Source organism: Populus trichocarpa, chromosome 16, assembly GCF_000002775.5.
Source record: "Populus trichocarpa isolate Nisqually-1 chromosome 16, P.trichocarpa_v4.1, whole genome shotgun sequence".
Lineage (NCBI taxonomy): Eukaryota > Viridiplantae > Streptophyta > Magnoliopsida > Malpighiales > Salicaceae > Populus > Populus trichocarpa.
In genome coordinates, this window is record NC_037300.2 from 3,610,268 (window position 1) to 3,632,209 (window position 21,942).

At 34.1% G+C, this 21,942-nt stretch overlaps 2 protein-coding genes across 4 annotated transcripts; both read left to right on the forward strand.

The window, feature by feature from the left end:
• Positions 1-1,793: 1,793 nt before the first annotated feature.
• On the forward strand, positions 1,794-8,535 carry LOC7468974 (probable galactinol--sucrose galactosyltransferase 2). Of its 3 annotated transcripts, none has more exons than XM_002322674.4 (14): positions 1,794-1,998; positions 3,440-3,653; positions 3,901-4,148; positions 4,546-4,636; positions 4,727-4,775; positions 4,887-4,978; positions 5,094-5,204; positions 5,827-5,949; positions 6,176-6,728; positions 6,867-6,934; positions 7,042-7,176; positions 7,266-7,483; positions 7,768-7,856; positions 7,953-8,535. In XM_002322674.4, exons 2-14 carry the CDS (start codon positions 3,463-3,465, stop codon positions 8,313-8,315), a joined length of 2,331 nt encoding a protein of 776 aa, XP_002322710.1. In that variant the 5' UTR covers positions 1,794-1,998; positions 3,440-3,462; the 3' UTR covers positions 8,316-8,535. The 3 variants fall into 3 exon arrangements, with proteins under 3 accessions (XP_002322710.1, XP_024443572.1, XP_024443573.1); XM_024587804.2 differs by lacking the exon at positions 1,794-1,998 and adding an exon at positions 2,015-3,339; XM_024587805.2 differs by lacking the exon at positions 1,794-1,998 and adding an exon at positions 3,200-3,335.
• Positions 8,536-16,772: 8,237 nt separating this feature from the next.
• Positions 16,773-20,136, forward strand: LOC7468975 (polygalacturonase). The gene is made up of 10 exons (XM_024587568.2): positions 16,773-17,368; positions 17,898-18,026; positions 18,126-18,293; positions 18,422-18,442; positions 18,621-18,828; positions 18,912-18,993; positions 19,158-19,266; positions 19,370-19,486; positions 19,584-19,846; positions 19,935-20,136. Exons 1-9 carry the CDS (start codon positions 17,060-17,062, stop codon positions 19,800-19,802), a joined length of 1,362 nt encoding a protein of 453 aa, XP_024443336.2. The 5' UTR covers positions 16,773-17,059; the 3' UTR covers positions 19,803-19,846; positions 19,935-20,136.
• Positions 20,137-21,942: the final 1,806 nt, after the last annotated feature.

Genomic DNA, 21,942 nt, shown 5'->3' on the forward strand with positions numbered 1-21,942 from the left:
TTAGCGTTTTAAAAGTATGATATTTTGTAAATCTTGTTATTTTTAAGTGCAACATAATAGTTGACGCAATTTATAATAATAATATTTAGTAAATGTTGGGGATTTGTAGTGTGATATGGTTAATAAGTATAATTTTTTTTTAGCGTGATATGATCAAAATGTGTTATTTTTTATAGCGTGATATAATCAAGCTGTGCTATTTCTAGCTCAACCAGTCATTCGGTTTGTAATGATTAGTTAAACTAGTCTACCGGTTTTAAAAATAACAAGGAAAATCTTAAAATTGCCAAAACCAGGGGACCTATCCTAACAAATTTTTTGATATCTAAAGATCTGACGTTTTACGTAGCGATATAGTGGCTACAAGAGAGAAAATGACATCCAGAAACTCCTATAAAAATTTAAGTGTGATCCAATAGTCGGATCAAAGGTTATGATCTTTTGAGCTATTTATTATGGTCTGGCATGACCAGACCTCCTCGTGAGCCTGAACATGTTTCATTGGTCCATAAATACATCTACTAGGTCATCCATGTAATCTGTTTGGAGCATGTCATCATCTAATAATTGCAGACTCACACCTAATTGCTTAGAATCATCCACTAATGCGTGAACAATAACTTTTTAAAATTGTAATTAGAGTCTATTTTTTAGTTTACAGGTTTGATAAAGACAATTTCAACTCATAAAACATATTTTGAAGAAAAACTTCATAAAAATATGTTTTTTGTGCAAAACAGTTGACCGATTAATACAATTAGATCTAATTGGTTGACCGGTTGAGGCAAAAAATTGGAGTTTGACCATGCCGCTCTTCAAAAGCGCGATATTTATTAAATATCGTTATTTTTAAGCGCGACAATTATCTTGTCGTGCTTCAGAATAGCGATATCTTGTCTCTTTTATAAATAACGACATTTAGTAAATGCCGCGTTTTTAAAGTGTGACATGGTCAAACTATGTTATTCCACCGAATCTTTTTGAAACGGTGTTATTTTATCAAAACTTTTCTTTTACTAGGGTATATTTACAAAAATAAAATTCAAATATATCAATTTTCTATTAGACGGTGGGATGTTGATATATGTTCAAATTTTTATACCGTATAGTTTAAGTATTTTATCTATTTTAATTGCAATTATTCCACAAATAAACAAACAATACATGCAGCAGATGAAAATAGCATCTCTAGAAAATTTAGTACCAGGGCAAAATCGATATAAATCAGCTTAAACTATTAAATAATAACCTAATATATTATGTATATTAACTATCACCCCCTTCAGCTTCATGCAATTAGACTTTACCTTAAAGATTTGCATAAGAATTGATTATGATGTTAGCTGATTTTGATGAATTCCGACGTACTTATGGTATAGATATTGTTCCATCCTCCACCATACCATCCCAAATCAAGAAAAAGTCAAAGAAAGAAAAGATCCAAGCATTCTCAAGAACATTAAATCAACAAATTAAGTAAAGGTTCGATAATAATATATAAATACAGCTCAGAATTGAGTGGCATGATCATGTAAAATCAAGCCCTTGAACTTGCAGGAGCCGCCGATACAGCACCGCCTTGCCTATCATTTTCCCAGGAATTAAATTACTCGAGACTCCCACCTTGGCCTACCAGTTATCATGCATGAAAGAAAAATATCTCAATTATTTTAATTCCACCCGACAATGGTTTCCACGTGTCAAGATCTAACCATTTAGGACACCAAACTTGTTCGATCTTTAACACCTAACATGCTATAAAAACCCACTTCCCGTCCTTCACTTTTACCCTCACTCCATTTCTTAATATTCAACTCGTCTCCATCACTGAGCTTGCTTTGTGCTCCTATCCAAGAACAAAGCGTTCCTCGTAGAATGCTCTTCTTTTGAGATCCCAAGAAAAGAAAAGGAAAACCCTGCTTGCTAAAGCCCTTTTGGTCTTCAAAGCTTGAAAACAGAGTTTCTTGCTCGTCTAGGATCCTTTTTTTTTTTTTATTGGTGAGTTTTTATGAATTTCTTGATGGGAACTTATCTTACTTCCTTTGCTCTCGGAGAAACTAGTCGGTTTGTTTCTATCATAATAGACATTGCTAGTTTTCACAGTGCTCTGATATTGGAAGAGGCATGATAGCTTCCCGGCGAAGTTCTCTTAATTTCTCATCTACATCTGCTTAATCTGGCGTTGGTGATCAAATTGGAACAAAAACTAACTCTATATTAAGCTTAAAACATTCATGAACCAGAAATCAAGAATCACCACGATTCTTCAATTTGTTTAAGCGTTTGTTAATTGAAGTTATTTAATTAATTAGCTCTCTACCATATTTATTTTTATTTTCCTTTCCTGCCTCGATAAATTTGTTTAAGCTTTTGTTAAATTAAGTTATTTAATTAACTAACTCTCTACCTATTTTATTTATTTTTTTTCCTCTCCTGCCTCAATACTGCCATTTTGAAGCTTTCTTCGAGCTCCTTTTGCTCTCAAATCATAATCATCAACTTTGTCACTGTCATAACCCAATTTTTGACTAACTTCATTTTTCCCTTTTTTTTTAAAACTATATACAAGAGTTTTGTTTCGGCTTTTGGATGTGAAATTTTGAAGATTGTTTTTGTTCTTGAATCCACAGGAAAAAAGGCTTAACAGCTAAAAGTGAACAACGAACAAACAGAAATGGAAGTATGAAACCGTTGTGGTCCTCTGTCTTTACTGCTCCCCACAAATCCACCCTTTCCTTTATTTTTAATTTCCTTTTGTAGTCCTTTCTTTATTGTGTATTTTCACAGAACTCCTTGAATTCTATCTAATTTTCGAACAACACCCCCACAGAAATCCGAGAGGGATGCTTTTGTTCTTTTTCACAGGTTCACGAAGCATAAAAGGCTAAAACCCTGACTAACCGAAAACTCCAAAAACTTAGATTTATTTCGCTGTCCTATCCCCAAATATAAATTTATATGTAATTTTTTTTTCCTAGTACTGATTTAACATCTATTTTTTCTTTTCGGAGATACTCAAACATCCCATTAGATTTGGTTCTTTGTATTTTTGAATCAGTACTTTGGAAAGTAACGTAAAAGATTAATTGGTTTCTAGTTTGTATATATTTTATGGTAAGTGAGAGAAGGAAGGAAAGACAGAAATGATGAGGATTGCAAGAATCCAACAACAGCAGCAACTGAAGTGGATACCTTTGTGGAAGTGGGGTGGAAGGATTTTCAACAATTGTCGCAGAAACCATCGAAATGCTCAAACTAGCATCCTTAGAAATTACCCTTTTCCTCGCATTACCTTCCAATCCAAGAATCACCCAACCCCTTTAGGATCATATTTAGTAGGCAACCATTTTATACCCTTTTGAATTTTTAGGTCACTCAAGCTTCTTGGATTTGGGTTGGTTTGGTTTCTTCTTCTTACTATTTTTTTTTGGCTATGCAGTAACTAAGTGCAAGACAGCAACAATGACGGTGACACCAAAGATTTCAATCAATGATGGGAACCTTCTGGTTCATGGGAAGACAATTTTAACTGGAGTTCCTGATAACATTGTCTTGACTCCTGGCTCTGGTGTTGGACCTGTTGCTGGTGCTTTTATTGGTGCCACCGCTTCTCATAGCCAAAGTCTCCATGTTTTTCCTGTTGGGGTTTTAGAGTAAGCATCTCCTTTCATTGCTGATTTTTAATTTCGTTTCAAAAATCCTGCAATAAATTAGAAAACATGTTGTGTTTAGTTAAATTTTTGCTGGTGAATATAAGACATAATGGCTTGATGCCTGCGGATGGTTTGTTTTAGTTTTACATTTAGTCACGTGGACTAAGACTTAAGTAAATAGTTTGATGATGGATATGCGGATGGTTTTTGAATTCTTGGAGACGCTCACATTCAATTTTGGTGGCAGGGATCTTCGTTTTATGTGTTGTTTCCGATTCAAGTTATGGTGGATGACCCAGAGAATGGGGAAATGTGGGAAAGATATTCCTCTGGAGACTCAATTCATGCTAGTGGAAAGCAGGAATGGCGGTGAAGGAGTTGATCAAGATGATGCACAGACAATCTACACCGTCTTCCTTCCCCTACTAGAAGGCCAGTTCCGTGCTGTACTGCAAGGCAGCGACAGGAATGAGATGGAGATTTGCCTTGATAGCGGTGAGTTGATTAAAAGTGTCTGGTGTAAACTTATATGCACCTGCCCATGAGTGTAATCCTTGTTAATCTAGTCTCATTCCATCGGCTGGTATTGAATGAGACCACAACACAGACTTATGGGTTGTACCTGTCATTAGTCACCATATTTCATATGGCAAAAACTACTGTTAGTTCAGTCCCATCCTGCTGGCCATTAGTGAAGCAGACTAAATTCTGAAATTCTGGGTCGGAGCTCATGGATGCGAACACTATCAGGCTGGAGAATCAATCAATTACTCCATTCAAATGAATCAATTTTACGGAGTACATTTCAATTGGAAGAAATAGATAGAAAGGAACGAGTTCGAAAGAGCCGAAACGACATGTTTTTTTTTCGTGGTTTGGTTTGGTTTTGCAGGGGATAGTGCTGTTGAAACCAATCAAGGACTTAACCTGGTCTACATGCATGCTGGGACTAACCCCTTTGAAGTCATAAACCAGGCTGTCATGTGAGCTCTCGACTTTACCTTAATCCAAACTTGCATCGAGTTTCAATTTTAGCTTGTAATCACCATTTTCCTAACAACTTATGAAAACAGGGCTGTGGAAAAATATATGCAAACTTTTCTTCATCGGGAAAAGAAAAAGGTAAGTGATTTTTTTTATTTTTTGAGTATGTTAAACTCAATTTTTAATCAAGAAGTTCGGTTGTAAGTTCATCATTTCAATCTTATGTTGTGTTCTGTTGATCTTGTGCAGCTGCCCTCTTTTCTTGACTGGTTTGGCTGGTGTACCTGGGATGCCTTTTACACGGATGTCACCGCTGAGGGTGTTAGGGAAGGCCTTGAGAGGTAATTCAGAAATAACATGGGAGATTGAATTAGATCCTGATCATACATGACATAGAGACTTAGATCTACCAACACTGAGATTGAATGACTAAATTGGTTCCTATTGTGACTGCAGTCTGTCAGAAGGAGGGACTCCCCCACGATTTTTGATCATTGATGATGGTTGGCAACAGATCGAAAATAAAGCAAAGGAGGATGCTAATGTTGTTGTACAAGAAGGAGCACAGTATGGACTCTATATTTCTCTCTTACACAGGCACACACCCGTGGAGATGGCCCAAGTGTCGGGATGCTAAATGAAAAGTTAAAAATAATAAAAAATATATATTAATTTAGCTTTTAAAACTTATTTTACAAATAAAATGCTATTTTTTTCATTTTTCTTACAAAAATATCATTCCTACATATATTGCAAAAATGATAAAATAATATTTATTGAAATAATGCTTTTTTTCTTTGATTTTTTTAAATTTTTTTATGAGATTATCTTGATTTTATGATCTCCGTTATAGGTTTGGCAAGTTCACTTCAGTTAACTGGGTTATTTTTTTTTGTTTTTTTTATTTGAAATTTTTTAAAAAATTTATCTTTTAATGTTGGGATAATTGAGAATCATTTGGTTATTTTTAAACCAATCAACTCTTTGACAACGGGTCATATCAAGTTATTAAATCAAATATATTACTAATTTTACTTTTCTAAATAGCATCTTCAATGAGAGATGCTCTTAGGCATAATGCGCATTAGCTGGGAAACTTTTCTAGAATAATATTTACCCATTTCGATGTTATCGTGATTTTGCTGATAATATCTAATCACTTGAGTGCATGCAACTTTCTTTGTTGAAGATTTGCAAGTAGGCTTACTGGAATAAAGGAGAATTCAAAATTCCAGAAGAACTGTGAAAAGAATGAACAGGTGATTGGACTGAAGCATGTTGTGGACGATGCTAAGCAATGCCATAATGTGAAGTGAGTGATCTTAGTTCTATTTCTGTATCAACTATTTTGCTACTGTACCAGCGGCGCACTTTCATGAAAAATTTTACCTTAATAAAGAAGGGTTGTCTACAGTTCCCTTTGATGCAGGGGATGTTAGTTTCATGCATCCACAAGATAAAGAAGGGAAGAGGATTAGCTGAAAGCAGGGTATAATTTTTTTAATTCTCATCTCATTTTGCTTTATTTTCTGTTACAGGTGTGTTTATGTATGGCATGCTTTGGCTGGTTACTGGGGTGGAGTTAAACCAGCGGCTGCTGGTATGGAGCATTATGACACTGCACTGGCTTATCCGGTTCAATCTCCTGGTGTTATAGGCAACCAACCTGACGTTGTTATGGACAGCCTATCAGTTCATGGCCTTGGTTTAGTGCATCCAAAGAAGGTTTTCAACTTCTACAATGAGCTCCATGCCTATTTAGCATCATGTGGAGTTGATGGAGTAAAAGTTGATGCTCAGAACATTATTGAAACACTTGGTGCTGGCCATGGTGGAAGAGTGTCTCTCACCCGTAGCTATCACCAAGCTCTTGAGGCCTCAATTGCAAGAAACTTCCCTGACAATGGATGCATTGCCTGCATGTGTCATAACACTGATGGAATCTATAGTGCCAAGCAGACTGCTGTAGTGAGAGCTTCTGATGATTTCTATCCTCGGGACCCTGCTTCCCACACCATCCATATCTCCTCTGTGGCTTACAACACTCTTTTCCTTGGAGAATTTATGCAACCAGACTGGGATATGTTCCATGTAAGTGAAAATGAATCAATTCTGTTCCTGTGAGGTCATCAATTTTTGTCCTGATTGTTTTATATATCACTCTTAGAGGGGCTGCAATTAGTTTTGATATAGTTTTCATCTATGTAACATGGAATCCATGGTTTGCAGAGTTTACACCCGGCTGCAGAGTATCATGGGGCTGCTCGTGCTATTGGTGGATGTGCAATCTATGTCAGGTATTCATTTTGTTGTTAAAATTATCATCTGTTGCCTATCATTCGAAAATATGAAACATATCACAAAATTCTGACATGGAAATGTACTCTCACGCGATCCTGTGCAGTGATAAACCAGGGAACCACAACTTTGACCTATTGAAGAAGCTGGTCCTCCCTGATGGATCTGTCCTCCGTGCCCAACTTCCAGGCCGGCCAACACTTGACAGTCTCTTTGCTGACCCAGCAAGAGATGGAACTAGGTGTGTTGTTTCTTCTTTGCATGATGGTCATCTCTGTTTTTTACATGCTCCTTCATTTAAAATCCTCATCCTGGATATCATTTTTGCAGCTTACTCAAGATCTGGAATGTGAACAAATGCACCGGTGTAGTAGGTGTCTTCAACTGCCAAGGTGCGGGGTGGTGCAAGATTGAGAAGAAGACCCGCATTCATGATGAAACTCCAGGTACTCTCACGGGCTCTGTTTGTGCTAGTGATGTTGATTGCATTGCTCAAGTTACTGGTGCAAAATGGAATGGGGAAACCGTGGTGTATGCCTACAAATCAGGTAATTACTCGACTTGTCCTTCCTAATATAAATTGACTCCTAAAGAGTTTAAATGTCAGCTATGCAATTTAATATGCTAGCCTTGGCCCTCTCTATATGAAAGGAAATTGAGCCTTAAAGTGAGCTCCTAATGTTGAATGAATTGTATTAGAACATGACAGGAAAGGGTTATCTTCAATTTCTGGTAGATCAAGGCTCAATTTTCTTCAGAGTTGGTAAACAATGTCTTTGAAACTTCCGGGTTTAAATCATGTTAACGTGTTCCTGTGCCTTTTGGATTACAGGGGAGTTGGTTCGGTTGCCTAAAGGTGCTTCAGTGCCAGTGACACTAAAAGTTCTTGAATATGAACTCTTCCATTTCTGTCCTATCGATGTGAGTCTTTCTCAAACAGATTTTTTTTCTTCGCTGTTGCTGTATTTTAATTAGACAACTATGATTCACTGAATGATCATACTATCAATGATGCAGGATATCGCTTCCAACATTTCATTTGCACCAATAGGCTTGCTTGACATGTTCAACTCAGGCGGTGCTGTGGAGCAGGTTGAAATCCATATGACTTCTGACAAGGCGCCAGAGCACTTTGATGGTGAAGTCTCCTCAGAGCTGACTACTTCTCTCAGTGAGAACCGGTTTCCAACTGCAACCATTGCACTGAGAGTCAGGGGCTGCGGACGGTTTGGTGCTTACTCTTCCCAGCGCCCTCTAAAATGCACTGTGGGCAATGTTGACACAGACTTCAATCATGACTCTGCCACTGGGCTACTGACCCTGACTCTCCCTGTAGCAGAAGAGGAAATGTACAGATGGCCTGTGGAGATACAGGTTTAAGCAGATTGAAGTGATGATATTTTATTAATATCAAGTGGAATATCACCATTCTTAGGAGGGTGTCCCTGCATGTAGGTAGGGATGATGGCGCCTGACTTGCAAAAGTGATGGGTGTGCATAGCATGGAGAGAGAGACCCCCTTGCATTGATGAATAACCAATGGGCATTATATTATTGCTGTATTCCATTTATCAATAATAGAAGTTCCTTTCTTTTTATATTTCCACTGTTTTTCCTGTTTATTATCTTAGGCTGTGATTGATTTTCAACAGCAAGGTAAACTGTCTATTGTACTGCGAGGCCATTAAAAAATTAAGTTTGATGTTTTTTTAATGTTTTTTTAATTGAGTTTTGTAAAATTTTATTTGTATTTGAGTACTTTTAAAAAAATTTAAAATTTTTAAATTTTTTTCTTTAACGTGCTTATATCAAAAATAATTTTTTAAAAATAAAAAAATATTATTTTAATGCATTTTCAAGTAAGAAACATTTTGAAAAGCAATGGCACCACACTTCTAACTACAGTTTTAAAACCCGGACCGGCCTGACGCGCCGACTCGGGCCTGGGACCGGTTCGGGTGGAGGCAAAAACTCGCTTGGGAGTTGGCCCGGTCGACCCGGGACCCGGGCCATCCGGTCAAGCCAGGTCTCTTATATATATATATATATATATAGACGTTAAACGACGTTGTTTTTCAAAACGATGAAGAATAACGAAGCAGAATTGAGGACACATTGTTCACAGAGCAAATCTAATTAATGAAATATTCCATCACAACCAATGACTCGGGCCTGGGACCGGTCCGGGTGGAGGCAAAAACTCGCTTGGGAGTTGGCCCGGTCGACCCGGGACCCGGGCCACCCGGTCAAACCAGGTCTCTTATATATATATATATATATAGACGTTAAACGACGTTGTTTTTCAAAACGATGAAGAATAACGAAGCAGAATTGAGGACACATTGATCACAGAGCAAATCTAATTAATGAAATATTCCATCACAACCAATGCAGCTGCAGTCTGGTCTAGAAGCTTCTGGCTCTCTTCTTTGCTCTTGTCAATTGGGATTTTTGCGTTTCGAGTGATCGATTTGCCCATCGAAGTTGAAGTGAAGGGAGTGAGTTGGTTACAGAGGGAACTCCATTCTAAGGCTTTAAGGGTTTCGAGTTGGAGTGAGCGAGCTGGAGGAGTGAGTTTCGGTGAGTGTGAATCAAAGGGTTTTGTTGGGGCTTTGGTGGAGAAGGGTGGTTTGGTGGTGAAGAAGAGAATCGATGATTTTTTAATGGATATGAAGTGATTAGAGAGTTCCATTAATGGAAGATTTTGGAGGGAGAGAAGGAAAGGGATGGACTGTTTGGCATCAGCTTAACCTTTTCATTTTCAGTTAAGAAACTACTGAAACTAGCGAGCAGGAGGAGTGAGTTTCGGCGAGTGTGAATCAAAGGGTTTTGTTATGGATTTGGTGGAGAAGGGTGGTTTGGTGGTGAAGAGAATCGGGGATTTTTTAATGGATATGAAGTGATTGAAGAGTTTCATTAATGGAGGATTTTTGAGGGAGAGAAGGAAAGGGATGGGCTGTTTGGCATCAGCTTATCCTTTTGGGTTGACCCGGGTCAACCCATCTGACCCGTGACCCGATCACTTGACCGGGTCGAGTTTCAAAACTATGCTTCCAACAAATATTTTATACATGTTTTTTTGCTACACATAAACTTCAACCATAATTTTTATCAAACACGTATTTAAATCCAACTAATCACAGTTAACGAAATTTTTTTAAAACCACGATCACAAAAAATATTTTAAAACTAAATACTCTTAGTTGCCATGTTAACTGCAATTAGCCCATTCGTTGCTAAGAAAATGTGACAAAACAGAGGCGACGTGGATATGGGTCTAGAAAATCCACAATCCCAAGTTAGAAAACATAGAATTTTTTTTTAACAACATATTGATGATATTAGTTTAATAGTTTGACTAACAAAACTCATAATTCGGGTTATGAATTTTATTTAGTTTAATAATTTAAAAAGATTATTTTTTACCTAAATATATAATAAAAAAGATATAAAAGATTTTTTAAAAAAAATAAAAGAAAAATTAAAGTAAAAATGATAAAAAAAAAAGAAAAAAAAAGGCCAAATGCATGGGTTTGACTTGAGTGGCCAAATGTGTCTGAGCCTTTAAAAGAGGAGTGTTGTCTACTTGCTGTAAGAGACGACACGTCACATGTTTGCACAAATTCTAGCCACAACAATTGTGACTGGAAATCGAAACAACTTCTTTTCTTTTAAGAACTCATTTTGAAACAACTTCTTTTCTTTTAAGAACTCATTTCCCCCTAAAAATAACTAATAAAAACCTCTAGAACTTAAAAAAAAAACAATTTATCGACCTATAAAATGGTTTAAAACACAAAATCAAACTGGGTAATATTTTTCTTTCTCGACCTTTATCTGTTTTTTTAGGCAATATTGAAGTTTAAAATAACAAACATCAAACTCCTCTCGTTAAATGGAACTCATTGACACTGAAATCAACTGTTTTAGTTGCTGAAATTAGTGTTAACCAATACTTTATCTCTTATTGTCAGAATTCGATAACTTTCTCTCTCTTCTCTCAAAACTAGTAACTAAAACAATAAGGAAAATAAGCTTTTGAACCAAAATTGAAATCACAAAAACTATAGGGATTTTCAAGTGAGAAAAAGTAAGAGGACTAAAATGAACTTTTCCTTTAATCTTTTTATTAGCCAATAGATTTCTCTTTGTTTTACACTTTTGTCTCATTTGTTTTAGTTTTGTCATTCGTTAACAAATTTTGACATATTAGTTATTAATATATCTATTAAATGTTGTAATTGAAAAAAAAAATATTAGGATGAAAAACAATTGGTTAGTGGAGCTACAATAAAATACCTAGGGGTTTTAGTATATTTAGCAATTTTATATATATAAAAAATCACACCTATAAGGCTAGCCTTTTAGGTTCTCAACAAATTCCATCTACTAAGGATCTTACATCTTTATAATAGATTCAAAACATCTCGGTTCATTAGATATTGTGATACCTAAACTATATTTTTGTTAATTTACCCATAATTATTAATTAAAACAAAATCTATAAGAGATCAAGAATACAATATCCATACACTCATAATTTACTGTGGATTCACACTGTAAATTTACCATTTTACCCTCCACAATTGAAATCATATAACTAGCTTTCAGAGGTAAAATTGTCTTTTTCGTGAAACCCATTTGTCATTACAAGATTTAATAGAGATAGAATGGTCTTTTAGCCTTTTATTTGCATAGTATAATGTACAAAATACCCTTGAAAGTTAAACTTTTTTAACTCTTTGGACGAGAGCATTTTAGGTTTTTAAATTTTTTTAGCACAATGTAATTACTACAGTACCCTTAAAATATAAAAAACTATAGCTTAGGTCAAGGGCTTTTCGGTCCTTTTGTTATGGTTTTTCTATCAATATCATATAGGGTTAGGGACACGTAGGTATTTTGATAAATTAAATAAAAAAAAGAGAAAAATTGTTGGTGTATACAATGCACACGCTAGCGTGTAGGAGGCACCTGTGCCTTTTGAACAACACGTGCAACACCTTTCAGTGACAAAAATAGACAACTGTTATCTCCACTGATGGTTCATATAGAGGTGCATCCATGAGGGTGACGCATGTTAAGCTTCTTGTGGTGGTTAGGCGGCGTTTGAATTTTTCTTCCCCCTTTTTTTTTCTCTCCCCTCGGAAAAAGTGTTAGCCCAACCAAGAATAATAGTTGTCCTCCATTTTCTTCTTATTCCAATTGTGTCATTTATTCTTTTGATTGCTCTTTATTTGTTTTGAATATTTTTTTTATTTTTTTTTCAATTTCATCCCATAGAATTTTATCATATTTGGTATTTATATCAAGTTTGGTCCTCATTCTTTTGATTGTTGTTTTTTTATTTTTTTTTCCAATTGCATCCCTTATCATTTGATTTAATTTAATTTTTATGTCAAGTTTGACACTCATTCTTTTAATTTATTTTTTTCTTGGTTTCTTTTTGGAATTGGTTTCTTTTTTGAATTCATTCCTTCAATATTTGATTTATTTAGAATTGAGTTTTGTTAATTTTTTCGACACAGTAATCCCGGTCTCAAGACTCGAGTTACAAGTACAAAATTTTAACCCAGATCAATATCGATCTTTGTTATGTCTTTTTATCACTAATTTTATTTTTCAATTTCATCATTTAACATTGAGTTTATTAAAAATTAAAAAATTTTATTATTTTTTCTTGTTTTAATTTCTATGATGATAACTTGACCTCACGGTCCGGGTCACATATTTGTCATGCAAGCTTGGAGAGGTGTTTAAGTTGTTAAACCTACTACAAGCATCAGGGGTGGACTCATAAAAAAAAAATTATAGAAAAAAGGCTTATGGGCTGAACACAGGCTTATAATGCCAACCCATTTATGTCCTCGTGGACTCTATAACATAAAGTCCAAACAAAACCCTAATAAATTTCTCAATTCTCATCAACGTTTCTCGGCTCCCCTTTCATTATAAAACCTTACTAGGAAGGTGCCTCTGCAAATTTACTCTCTGCTTTTGCTTCCGATACTTCATTTATTCTCTTATTTTTTTATCTTCCTCTTTTTGATCTGTTATCATACTTCTTCCTTCTTCTTCTTTTGGTTTTACTCTGTTCTCGTAATAAACCTATTTTTTATTTTAATCTTCCTCTGAAAAACCTTGGTTTTATCTTCTTTTATCAACTTTTCTTCAACTTTAGACTAGTTTAGGCTAGGTCGAGTCGACTTACCGAGCCACTCCAAATTTATAACTATGACAAACTATGCATGAGAAATGATATGGGCTCCATTAATGGTAACGAGGTCCAACAAGTCTCTTCTAAATTATGAATGATGATCAATGTTGATACAATTTCTTTTGTATTTATGCCCCTCTGTATGGTTTCATAAGTACGTTTAAATGGTTGTTAAATTAGGTAAGTTTTCTCTTTCTTAATGTTTTCTTATCAGTGAAAGTTTCATTGACGTTGAAACGAATCCAATGACGAAACAGGTTTTGGATGATGTAAGAAAAATGCATTGCATTCAACTTTCCCGGCCAGTCCTTTTCTCCTGTAAATAAACAATTAACCCTCTCTCTATCTGGTTTGTCATCATGTGGATTGCTTAGTAATTGATAAAAGTCGATGTTTATGCTCTTAATTGATTAAACTGTCAAGTATGATCATTATACAGTTACATCAGTGCCTTACCTTGTTCAAGTTCCCAATTGCATCTGTGTCTAAAAAATCATCCTCTGCTCACTAGCTCGAGGGCCCACTAATACAGATGGCGATCCCAGATGGGATGCTAAGCTGTGTTCCATTAACCTAACATGCCCTTTATCTGGAAAATCATTCCCATAATTTGTCTGGTCATTATTGGTAATAAGAGAGACGATTACAAGTGTGTAGAACTCAACATGGGGGCGCTGGTATTAAAGTCTTGCATTTCATGATTCCATGGAGACTAACACCTTAGAAAGTTTAGTCATCAACAAATGTTCTCTACACCAAAGTTATTCCCCTCCACTACTGTAGACAAATGGAGTACGAAAGCATTAAGTTAGCCATATCTACACACATTTTAAGGTCAGATGACGACCATATCAAAATCTGACACGTACCCATCCTATAAACCCACATGCAAGAGACAATTATATTTACTCCCAGTTCAAACCCTAGCTAGAATCATATCGGGTTGATGTACACCCACACACGAAATATACACCCCTCAGTGTCCCCAGCTCCTCTTGATAACCTTGTTTGCAAGAACTAACAACATATGCAATGAACCATGTGAGTGCCATCAGCAGCAGCAGCAGCAGCAGCAGCAGAGCGAGTAGTATGAGGAATATTTATGGGCACATGAGAAAAATTATGGATAATTACCAGCAATCTTTCGTGACCTAATTCTAAGCAGTTTGATATCATGTTGAAAAGTGTGAATTCTATATATAATTCTTAATGTTACAGACTCCCGTGTAGAATCCTGAGTACGCAAGGTGGGATGCATGCTTGTAACCATGCAAATATGTACAAGAAGCTAATTATAGATGTTAATATGAATGCAATTTCCTTGTAATCAATCGTGAATTAGTTTCAGTTTGTCTCTGCTGTACACTCTTAATTGTGACGCCATTGATTAATAATCATCGCTTTTGTGTGTGCACACACGCAAGGTATCAAGTATCAAGATAGATTTTCATGGTTTCTTGAAACAAAAAAGAAAAAGGGGGAATGAGTTATATGGACACTGTTCTTGTCCAATACAGGGTCCAAAAGAGAAATAGTAGACTTGTAAGAATTTTATTTTGCTTTTCCTGAAAACCAACTAGAAGCTGCTGCTATATGAGCAACATGTTTAGCCATGATCGATTGAAAATTAATTCTCATGATTACCCACCTTAATTAATCTTCTCTTGCAAATTAATAACAAGCCCAAATTAAATTAATGACAATAAAAGAATCAATTCAACCAAAAAACTTAAACTATTAGGTAATATTTTAAAATATAATTTGTATTATTTTCGAATATACCCCCTCAAACTTTGAGTTTGAAACTTGCATAGGTCCATATTACTTTATGCTTAATTCACTACAACATTTAACAGTATTACCAACATAATTTTTTTGTCGGCATGAGATTTTCATTCCGTCGGTGAAAATTTTACCGACTAATTTACTGACGGAATACGTCCGTCGGAATAACATTTGTTGGTAATTCCATCATCTATTGTTAATTCTGTTGGTAAAAAAAATTGATGGTTTTACAGACAAAAAATGCGTGCCAAAAAAATCTTATTTCATTATGTCGGTATTTTTCTCGGGAAAATTGTCATATAACAAAAAAAAAAATACCATATGCAATTCTGTTGGTGATTATTTAAAAATATATTTTTAAAAAATCTATTTAAGAAAACTAGAAAATAATTAAATTAATATAAATCAACAGTCTATAATACTCATAATTGAGTTGCTTGGAAAAAAGAAGAAGAAAATCAACTCAAAAAATTTAAAACAAATAAATAACACAAAAAAATAAAACAAAAAAAATCCTACGATAACATTCATACAATTATTAAGAACAAAAAATTTAAAAATAAAATAAAAAACAAATATAATGAAAAAAACACAAAAAAAAGAAGAAGAAAGAAAAATCTTACCTTAATGTAATTGCAAGTGAAGTTGAGAAGAGAAAAAATAAATAAATTCATAAAGTATGTTAATTAAAAAAAATATGAGAAAAGAAAAGAAAAAAAGAGAAGAAGACATACCTGAGAGTGGAGGAGAAGAGGTTGAGGACAGAAGAGAAGAAAAATAAAAAAAAGGATGTTGATGTTTTTTACATGAAGGGAAGAACAAGAAGAACATGCTCGTTTGTTGTGAAATAAGAGATTCTATTTATTGGGGTATTTTACCGATGGTTTTACTGACGGATAATTAAATATTAATATTTCTAACAATTTCATTGGTGATTTCATCTGTAATATTTAATTTAAAATTTTAATTTAATAAAAAAATTTCAGAATCCGCCAAATATCACCAACAACTTTTCAATCCGTCGGTGATTTCGTCTATAATATTTAATTTAAATTTTCAATTTACTCGAAAATTTTTAGAAACCCGCCAAATAACACCGATGACTTTTCAATCTGTCTATGATTTTGTCTGTAAAGAACAATAATTAACAATGCAATTAGAAAGTGAACAGTTCCAGTGCTCTCTGAAAAATACCGACAAAATGTTCTGTCGGTGATTCCCTTTGTAATTGACATGATGAATAGTGTTAGGGAGAAGTGAACAATTTACCAACGATTTTACCGATGAAATTAATTCTGTTGGTAATTCTGTTAGTATAAATGACATATTATCGTATTGTTTTTGCTTTGTTTTAATTCTTTTTTTTCCACCGTAATTCTCTCGGTATATACAAAGAGAATATTTTCGTTGGTAAAATTCACTGTAATTTATTGACGGAAATATTCCGTTAGTATTTATCAATTTTCTGGTGGTGATTTTTATCAAATAAATATGGAATGATGATATTCAAACTCGTGACCACTTGATCATTAAGGCTTTGATACTATGTTAAATAATCAATTCAACTAAAAAATTTAAAATATTAAATAAAATTTTAATATATAATTTATATTATTCTCTTCATCCACACATGCATACGAAAAGAAAAGGATAAGATAATGGATGCCTGTATAGTTAGTAAAGTTAGGCATTGAACCCATCAAAGATAGGTTATGCCAAATAATGGATGCCTGTATAGTTAGTAAAGTTGGGCATTGAACCCATCAAAGATAGGTTATGCCAAGTGCAGAATTTGGATTTTTATCTTGTGTTGATCAGAATATAATTTGTTATTAACTTTAATACATGGACAACATACAAAAGAATGCATGTAGATTATGCCAAGAGATCCTTTCGTCGTCTCTGTGATCTCTGGTGTCACAAGCCATGCCTCAAAAGTCATGCTCAAGGACACACAACCATCATTTCTCTCCTTCCTTTCTCCCTATAAATATACGAAAAACATCATGACATTTTCTTCACTTCCATACCTCTAAAATTTCATTTCCCATGTAACAATCTTCTGTTATACCTTTCAGATTATCGATCCTCTTTCTTGCAAGAGAAGAAATATCTAGTTATAATGGCCTTACAAAGGGCACTTCTTTACTCATTCTTCATAATCTCCATCTCCATTATTTCTTCCTATAGTTGTTCGCAAGAGGACCCACTTAATAATTACCTTGAAGAACAAGCATCTGGCTATGATTCTCAAGCTTATCCTTCGTATATTGAAGATGGTGGGTTTAAGGACTTAATTAAGCTACGAAGTGATGTTTTAGTTTTGCAGACGTTTAGCAAAGAGGGTAGCAAATCAACTCCAGTTATAACAGTTGGTGTAAGGGACTTTGGAGTTAAAGATGATGGAGGAGATGATACAGATGACACAGAGGTATTTTCTTCTCAGATAGTCAAGCTAGCTTTACATATATATATATATTCCACAAATTAAATTACATGATTATATTACTATAATCCATTAATATTATTATAGCATGCATGTTTATTCATATTTTATTATAAGCATGTGTACATGTGACCATTTGTTCTTGCATTAATTAAGATTTCAAATAGTCTTGCTTTTCATTTGTGCAAATTAATGCACTGGGAATTCATGCAATATATTCTAATCCAGTACTGATTAGCAACTTAATTTCGAGATAATACTCGTAGAGCATTAATTATTTTACTGTTAAATCTTTAATTTGGTGACAAGAACTGGACCCTAATGTGAGACATGCTTAATTTCTCAGCACTTCCCTAGCTCTGTCTCCTACCAATATTCCTTTTCCACGGCCTTAATTAAATTTTTTTTTTTCCAAAGAATGCTTGATTCTCTTTCACGTGCTTTGTAGGAAAATTGCATACCTTCTATTTATATTTCCTGCAAGTATTAATATAGACTTTATTAATTCTCTCAGACATTTGAAAGGGCTTGGAAGGAAGCTTGTTCTTCCCCTGAAGGTGCTATTATTGTTGTGCCCGAGTACACTTATCGTCTTAAGCCGATTAGATTCCAGGGTCCTTGCAAATCTAATATTGCATTGCAGGTGAGTTTAACTGCATATATAGATATAAATGCATAAATATTGGGAAGATGCTTCCTCCGTGAGACAGATAATTGACCGTTTTTGAGAAACTGATGTCAGGTACATGGAACCATTGAAGCATCTTGTAATCAATCGGACTACAAAAAGGATAGTAGACATTGGCTACTCTTTGATAGTGTTGACAATTTACTAGTTGAAGGTGGTGGAACTATCGATGGAAATGGGAAGATATGGTGGGAAAACTCGTGCAAAGTCAATAAATCTCTTGTAAGCCATATATATTTATAAAACTCAGTGTTTCTTAATGATAATTTTAGGAGTAATTCTTTCATCTTCTCAATTTTCTCCTGACCAAGAGCAACTGAATCTCTTACTTTTTCTTTCATTACCTGCAGCCTTGCAAAGAGGCACCTACGGTATGTTCCTTGTCTGTATAGTTCTGCAATTTTTTTCTGGCTTTCATCTTATGGCGGTGCGTGTGTGAATTTAATCAAAAGCAGTGTATTTTCCCCTAAATTAAGCTTTGAGAATTAAGTAAGAGTATGAACTTAAGAAATTGTCATTTGGGAAACTATATGTATGCTTTGCATGCAGGCTGTCACCTTCTTTGAATGCCAGAATTTGATTGTGAAGGACCTCAAAATCCAAAATGCACAACAAATGCATGTTACTTTCAAGAAAAGCAATCATGTTCTAGTATCCAACCTCACAGTAATTTCACCAGAAGAGAGCCCTAACACCGACGGCATCCATATCACAAAGACTCAAAACATCCAGATTACTGATTCAGTCATTGGAACAGGTATGCTGTTATTACCCCCCCTCTCTTTCCAGATTCATTCCTTCATCGCATTTTTCTTGACTGTCCTGTGTTCTTTAATGAAGGTGATGATTGTATATCCATTGTAAGTGGATCACATAATGTGCAGGCTACGGGCATAACTTGTGGACCAGGTCATGGAATCAGGTCTGAATTATTAATTAAACACCAAACTTTAACCTTCTATATATGAACTGATATTTTTCTTTCTGGTATATTACTTATTTCCTTTGCTAATATATATTTGTGTGTGTGTTTCTGAAAGTATATATTATCTAATATTTCTCTTTCAATTTCCTTTCTATCAATAGTATTGGAAGCTTAGGAGCACATGATTCAAAAGACCATGTTTCAGGAGTTACTGTCAAGGGTGCCAAGCTTTCTGGCACCGCAAATGGTGTTAGGATCAAAACATGGCAGGTAATATTTACTATCCTTAATTCACTTTATCAGCAATATCGATGTGCATCGTATGCCATTTAATCAAAATTTAAGCTCAGTTATGATCGTAATTAATATGCAGGGAGGGTCTGGGAATGTAAGCAACATCAAGTTTCAGAATATTGAAATGAACAAGGTCACCAACCCCATTATAATAGATCAAAACTATTGTGACCAGGATAAACCATGCAAACAACAGGTGAAGAACTCTATCCTACAGGATCTTCACAACTAATTAACATTGCCCATTACCCTTAATTTAGTTCTTAAAATGATTTCTTGATCACGGCATGCAGAAGTCAGCTCTTCAAGTGAAAAATGTGATGTACAAGAACATAAAGGGGACTAGCGCTTCTGAAGTGGCTATGAGATTTGATTGCAGCAAGGCTTATCCATGTCAAGGGATTCTATTACAAGATATTAATCTTGAAAGAGCAGGAGATAGAACGGCCAAAGCTTTGTGCAACAATGTTAAATTAGCTACGTTGGGAGTTGTTTATCCAAAATGTTCTTGATGGAAAAATAAATAAATTCAAGAGAGGGAGAGAGTAAGAACAAGGTATGAAAGAATTTCCTAGTGGTTAGAGAATCGAACCTTTTCAAGTGGTTACTTTATCTTGACATTTCTTTTGTTTTAATTTTCTCAGGTTTCAATTGGACCTCCATGGATTGTTTATTGTACATGATAGCTAGCCAATCATTGAGCAACTAATGTGTACATAATTGAAGAAACAAATAATTTATTGTTTTGTGTGTGTATATACGCACATATGTATGTATATTAGAGAAGTTGATTGTTAATAACAAATATTTGTATTTTTTAATTCCATGAATTATTTTTATTGATCACATTTTTAGTATTATTCTTTTGTAAAAATCTCATTTATTTAGTGAAGTAATCCCACAAATTATTAAATATTTAACTGTTCATATAAACAATTAACCAAATTAATTTATTTTTTAATCGTTTGATTAACAATTTTGTCTTGTAACTTGTTAACCAGAGTTATCTTGAGGTTGCAAGTTTGAGAATGGGGGCATAGACAGCATAGTAACGACAAACGACGTCATTTATCGGGTTGCCCCTTATTAAAAGAATAAAAAAATTACAATCACATGGGCACGGGCCTGTCTCTGGCTCCCACTTTTGGTCTTATTAACCAGCCCACCTTAGCTCATGCAAGAATGAGTATTTTTTTTTAATCTTTTTTAATTAGCCTTTTGGTTTTTTTTTTCTATCCTCGTCTTTAATGTTAGGTTTTATAAAATTTTATCATTTAGTATTTTATACATTGTTAATTGGTTTTTATATTTTTATTATATTATAAAATAAAAAAATAATTCAACTAAGTAGAGTTCATAGCTCGGTTTACAAGTTTCTCTAATTTTTTTTTTCAATCTCATCATTTAATGTTGAATTTTTAGTTAATTTTATGATTAAGTAGTGGTTTGAATTTTTATTATATAATAAAATAAAAAAATAATTTAACCTAATAAAGTTCATAACATGGGTTGCAAGTTTTGCGGGTTGACTATGATGAAAATGACATGTTATTTTTATTTGATTTTTTTATATATATAGACCTACCTAGTGAATAAGATCATGACGAAATAACTTTCACACAATTTAATTTAAAGCTCAAGCTAAGTAAATGGTCGGGTCGAGATTTTTCAAGTTTAAACTATTATACTGAATTTAATAATAATATCAAAAAAGTTTTTGACAATCTATATATTATTTCTTTACATTTAAAATTTTTTGGGTCTAACCTGCAATGAAATGCAGGTAATAAACTAGTAGTTAGATATTTAAAAAAGTAATCAAGTGAAATATTTTGATAACTTCAATATTTTTTTATTGAATAATATTTTTTTAAAAAAGATTTGCTATTTTATTTTATTTTTCTAATTCTAACCTTGAAATTAGCATTTAATTTTATTTTTTAAAATATATCAAATTAATATAAATTTAATATTAAAATTGTTTAGAATAAATATTTAATTTTAATTAATGTACAAATTACTTTAAAGATATTTATTATGTAAAATTAAAAAACATTCATGTCATACCAATCATTGGCCTTAGCCTAGTGTCATTATTAGAACCATCGAACAATGAGGCTGACCCCTCCCCCATAAAAAAAAAAAAAAGTTTGATAATTATTTTCTTTTCATGTATATGTTCTTGTGAAATTCAAGGTCGTTTAAATTGACCATTTGACCCCTCGGTAAACGTCACTCCTTCAATCAAGTCCTCACAGTAAAAAAAAAAAAATTCCAATTGAAAGAAAATAATTTCTGAAAGTTTACCGATTTTAACAGTTTCTGCCAGCTCATCATTCTCTAGTCAAACCCATTTTTACACAGTTCCAAGCGTTTACTTTAACTCCAGTACCCTCCATTTCTCAATTTTCCGTCCAAAACTCGTGGCATATCAGTAAATTCACATATCCAGAGTTACCTAAACGCGAAGACTTACCACAGTCATTTGTTTGGATCCTGTCCGGTTACTGCAGAGGAAAGAAAAGGACCACTACGAGGAACTACATGATAAAACATCCATTCATGTTTTGCCACGTCAAAACGTCCGACACTTTATGCTTACGTGGCAATTTCTGAAAGAAGCAAGTACTGTAACTTAAATATCTCCAACCT

Bases quoted from the DNA above. Each gene is read 5' to 3' on its own strand.
- LOC7468974 (XM_024587804.2), top strand. From the start codon at position 3,144: ATGATGAGGATTGCAAGAATCCAACAACAGCAGCAACTGAAGTGGATA. The intron at 3,654-3,900 runs GTAAGCATCTCC...TTTTGGTGGCAG, and splicing joins TTTCCTGTTGGGGTTTTAGA to GGATCTTCGTTTTATGTGTT. The intron at 5,205-5,826 runs GTATGGACTCTA...TCTTTGTTGAAG, and splicing joins GTTGTACAAGAAGGAGCACA to ATTTGCAAGTAGGCTTACTG.
- LOC7468975 (XM_024587568.2), top strand. From the start codon at position 17,060: ATGGCCTTACAAAGGGCACTTCTTTACTCATTCTTCATAATCTCCATC. The intron at 18,027-18,125 runs GTGAGTTTAACT...AACTGATGTCAG, and splicing joins AATCTAATATTGCATTGCAG to GTACATGGAACCATTGAAGC. The intron at 18,994-19,157 runs GTCTGAATTATT...TTCTATCAATAG, and splicing joins GGACCAGGTCATGGAATCAG to TATTGGAAGCTTAGGAGCAC.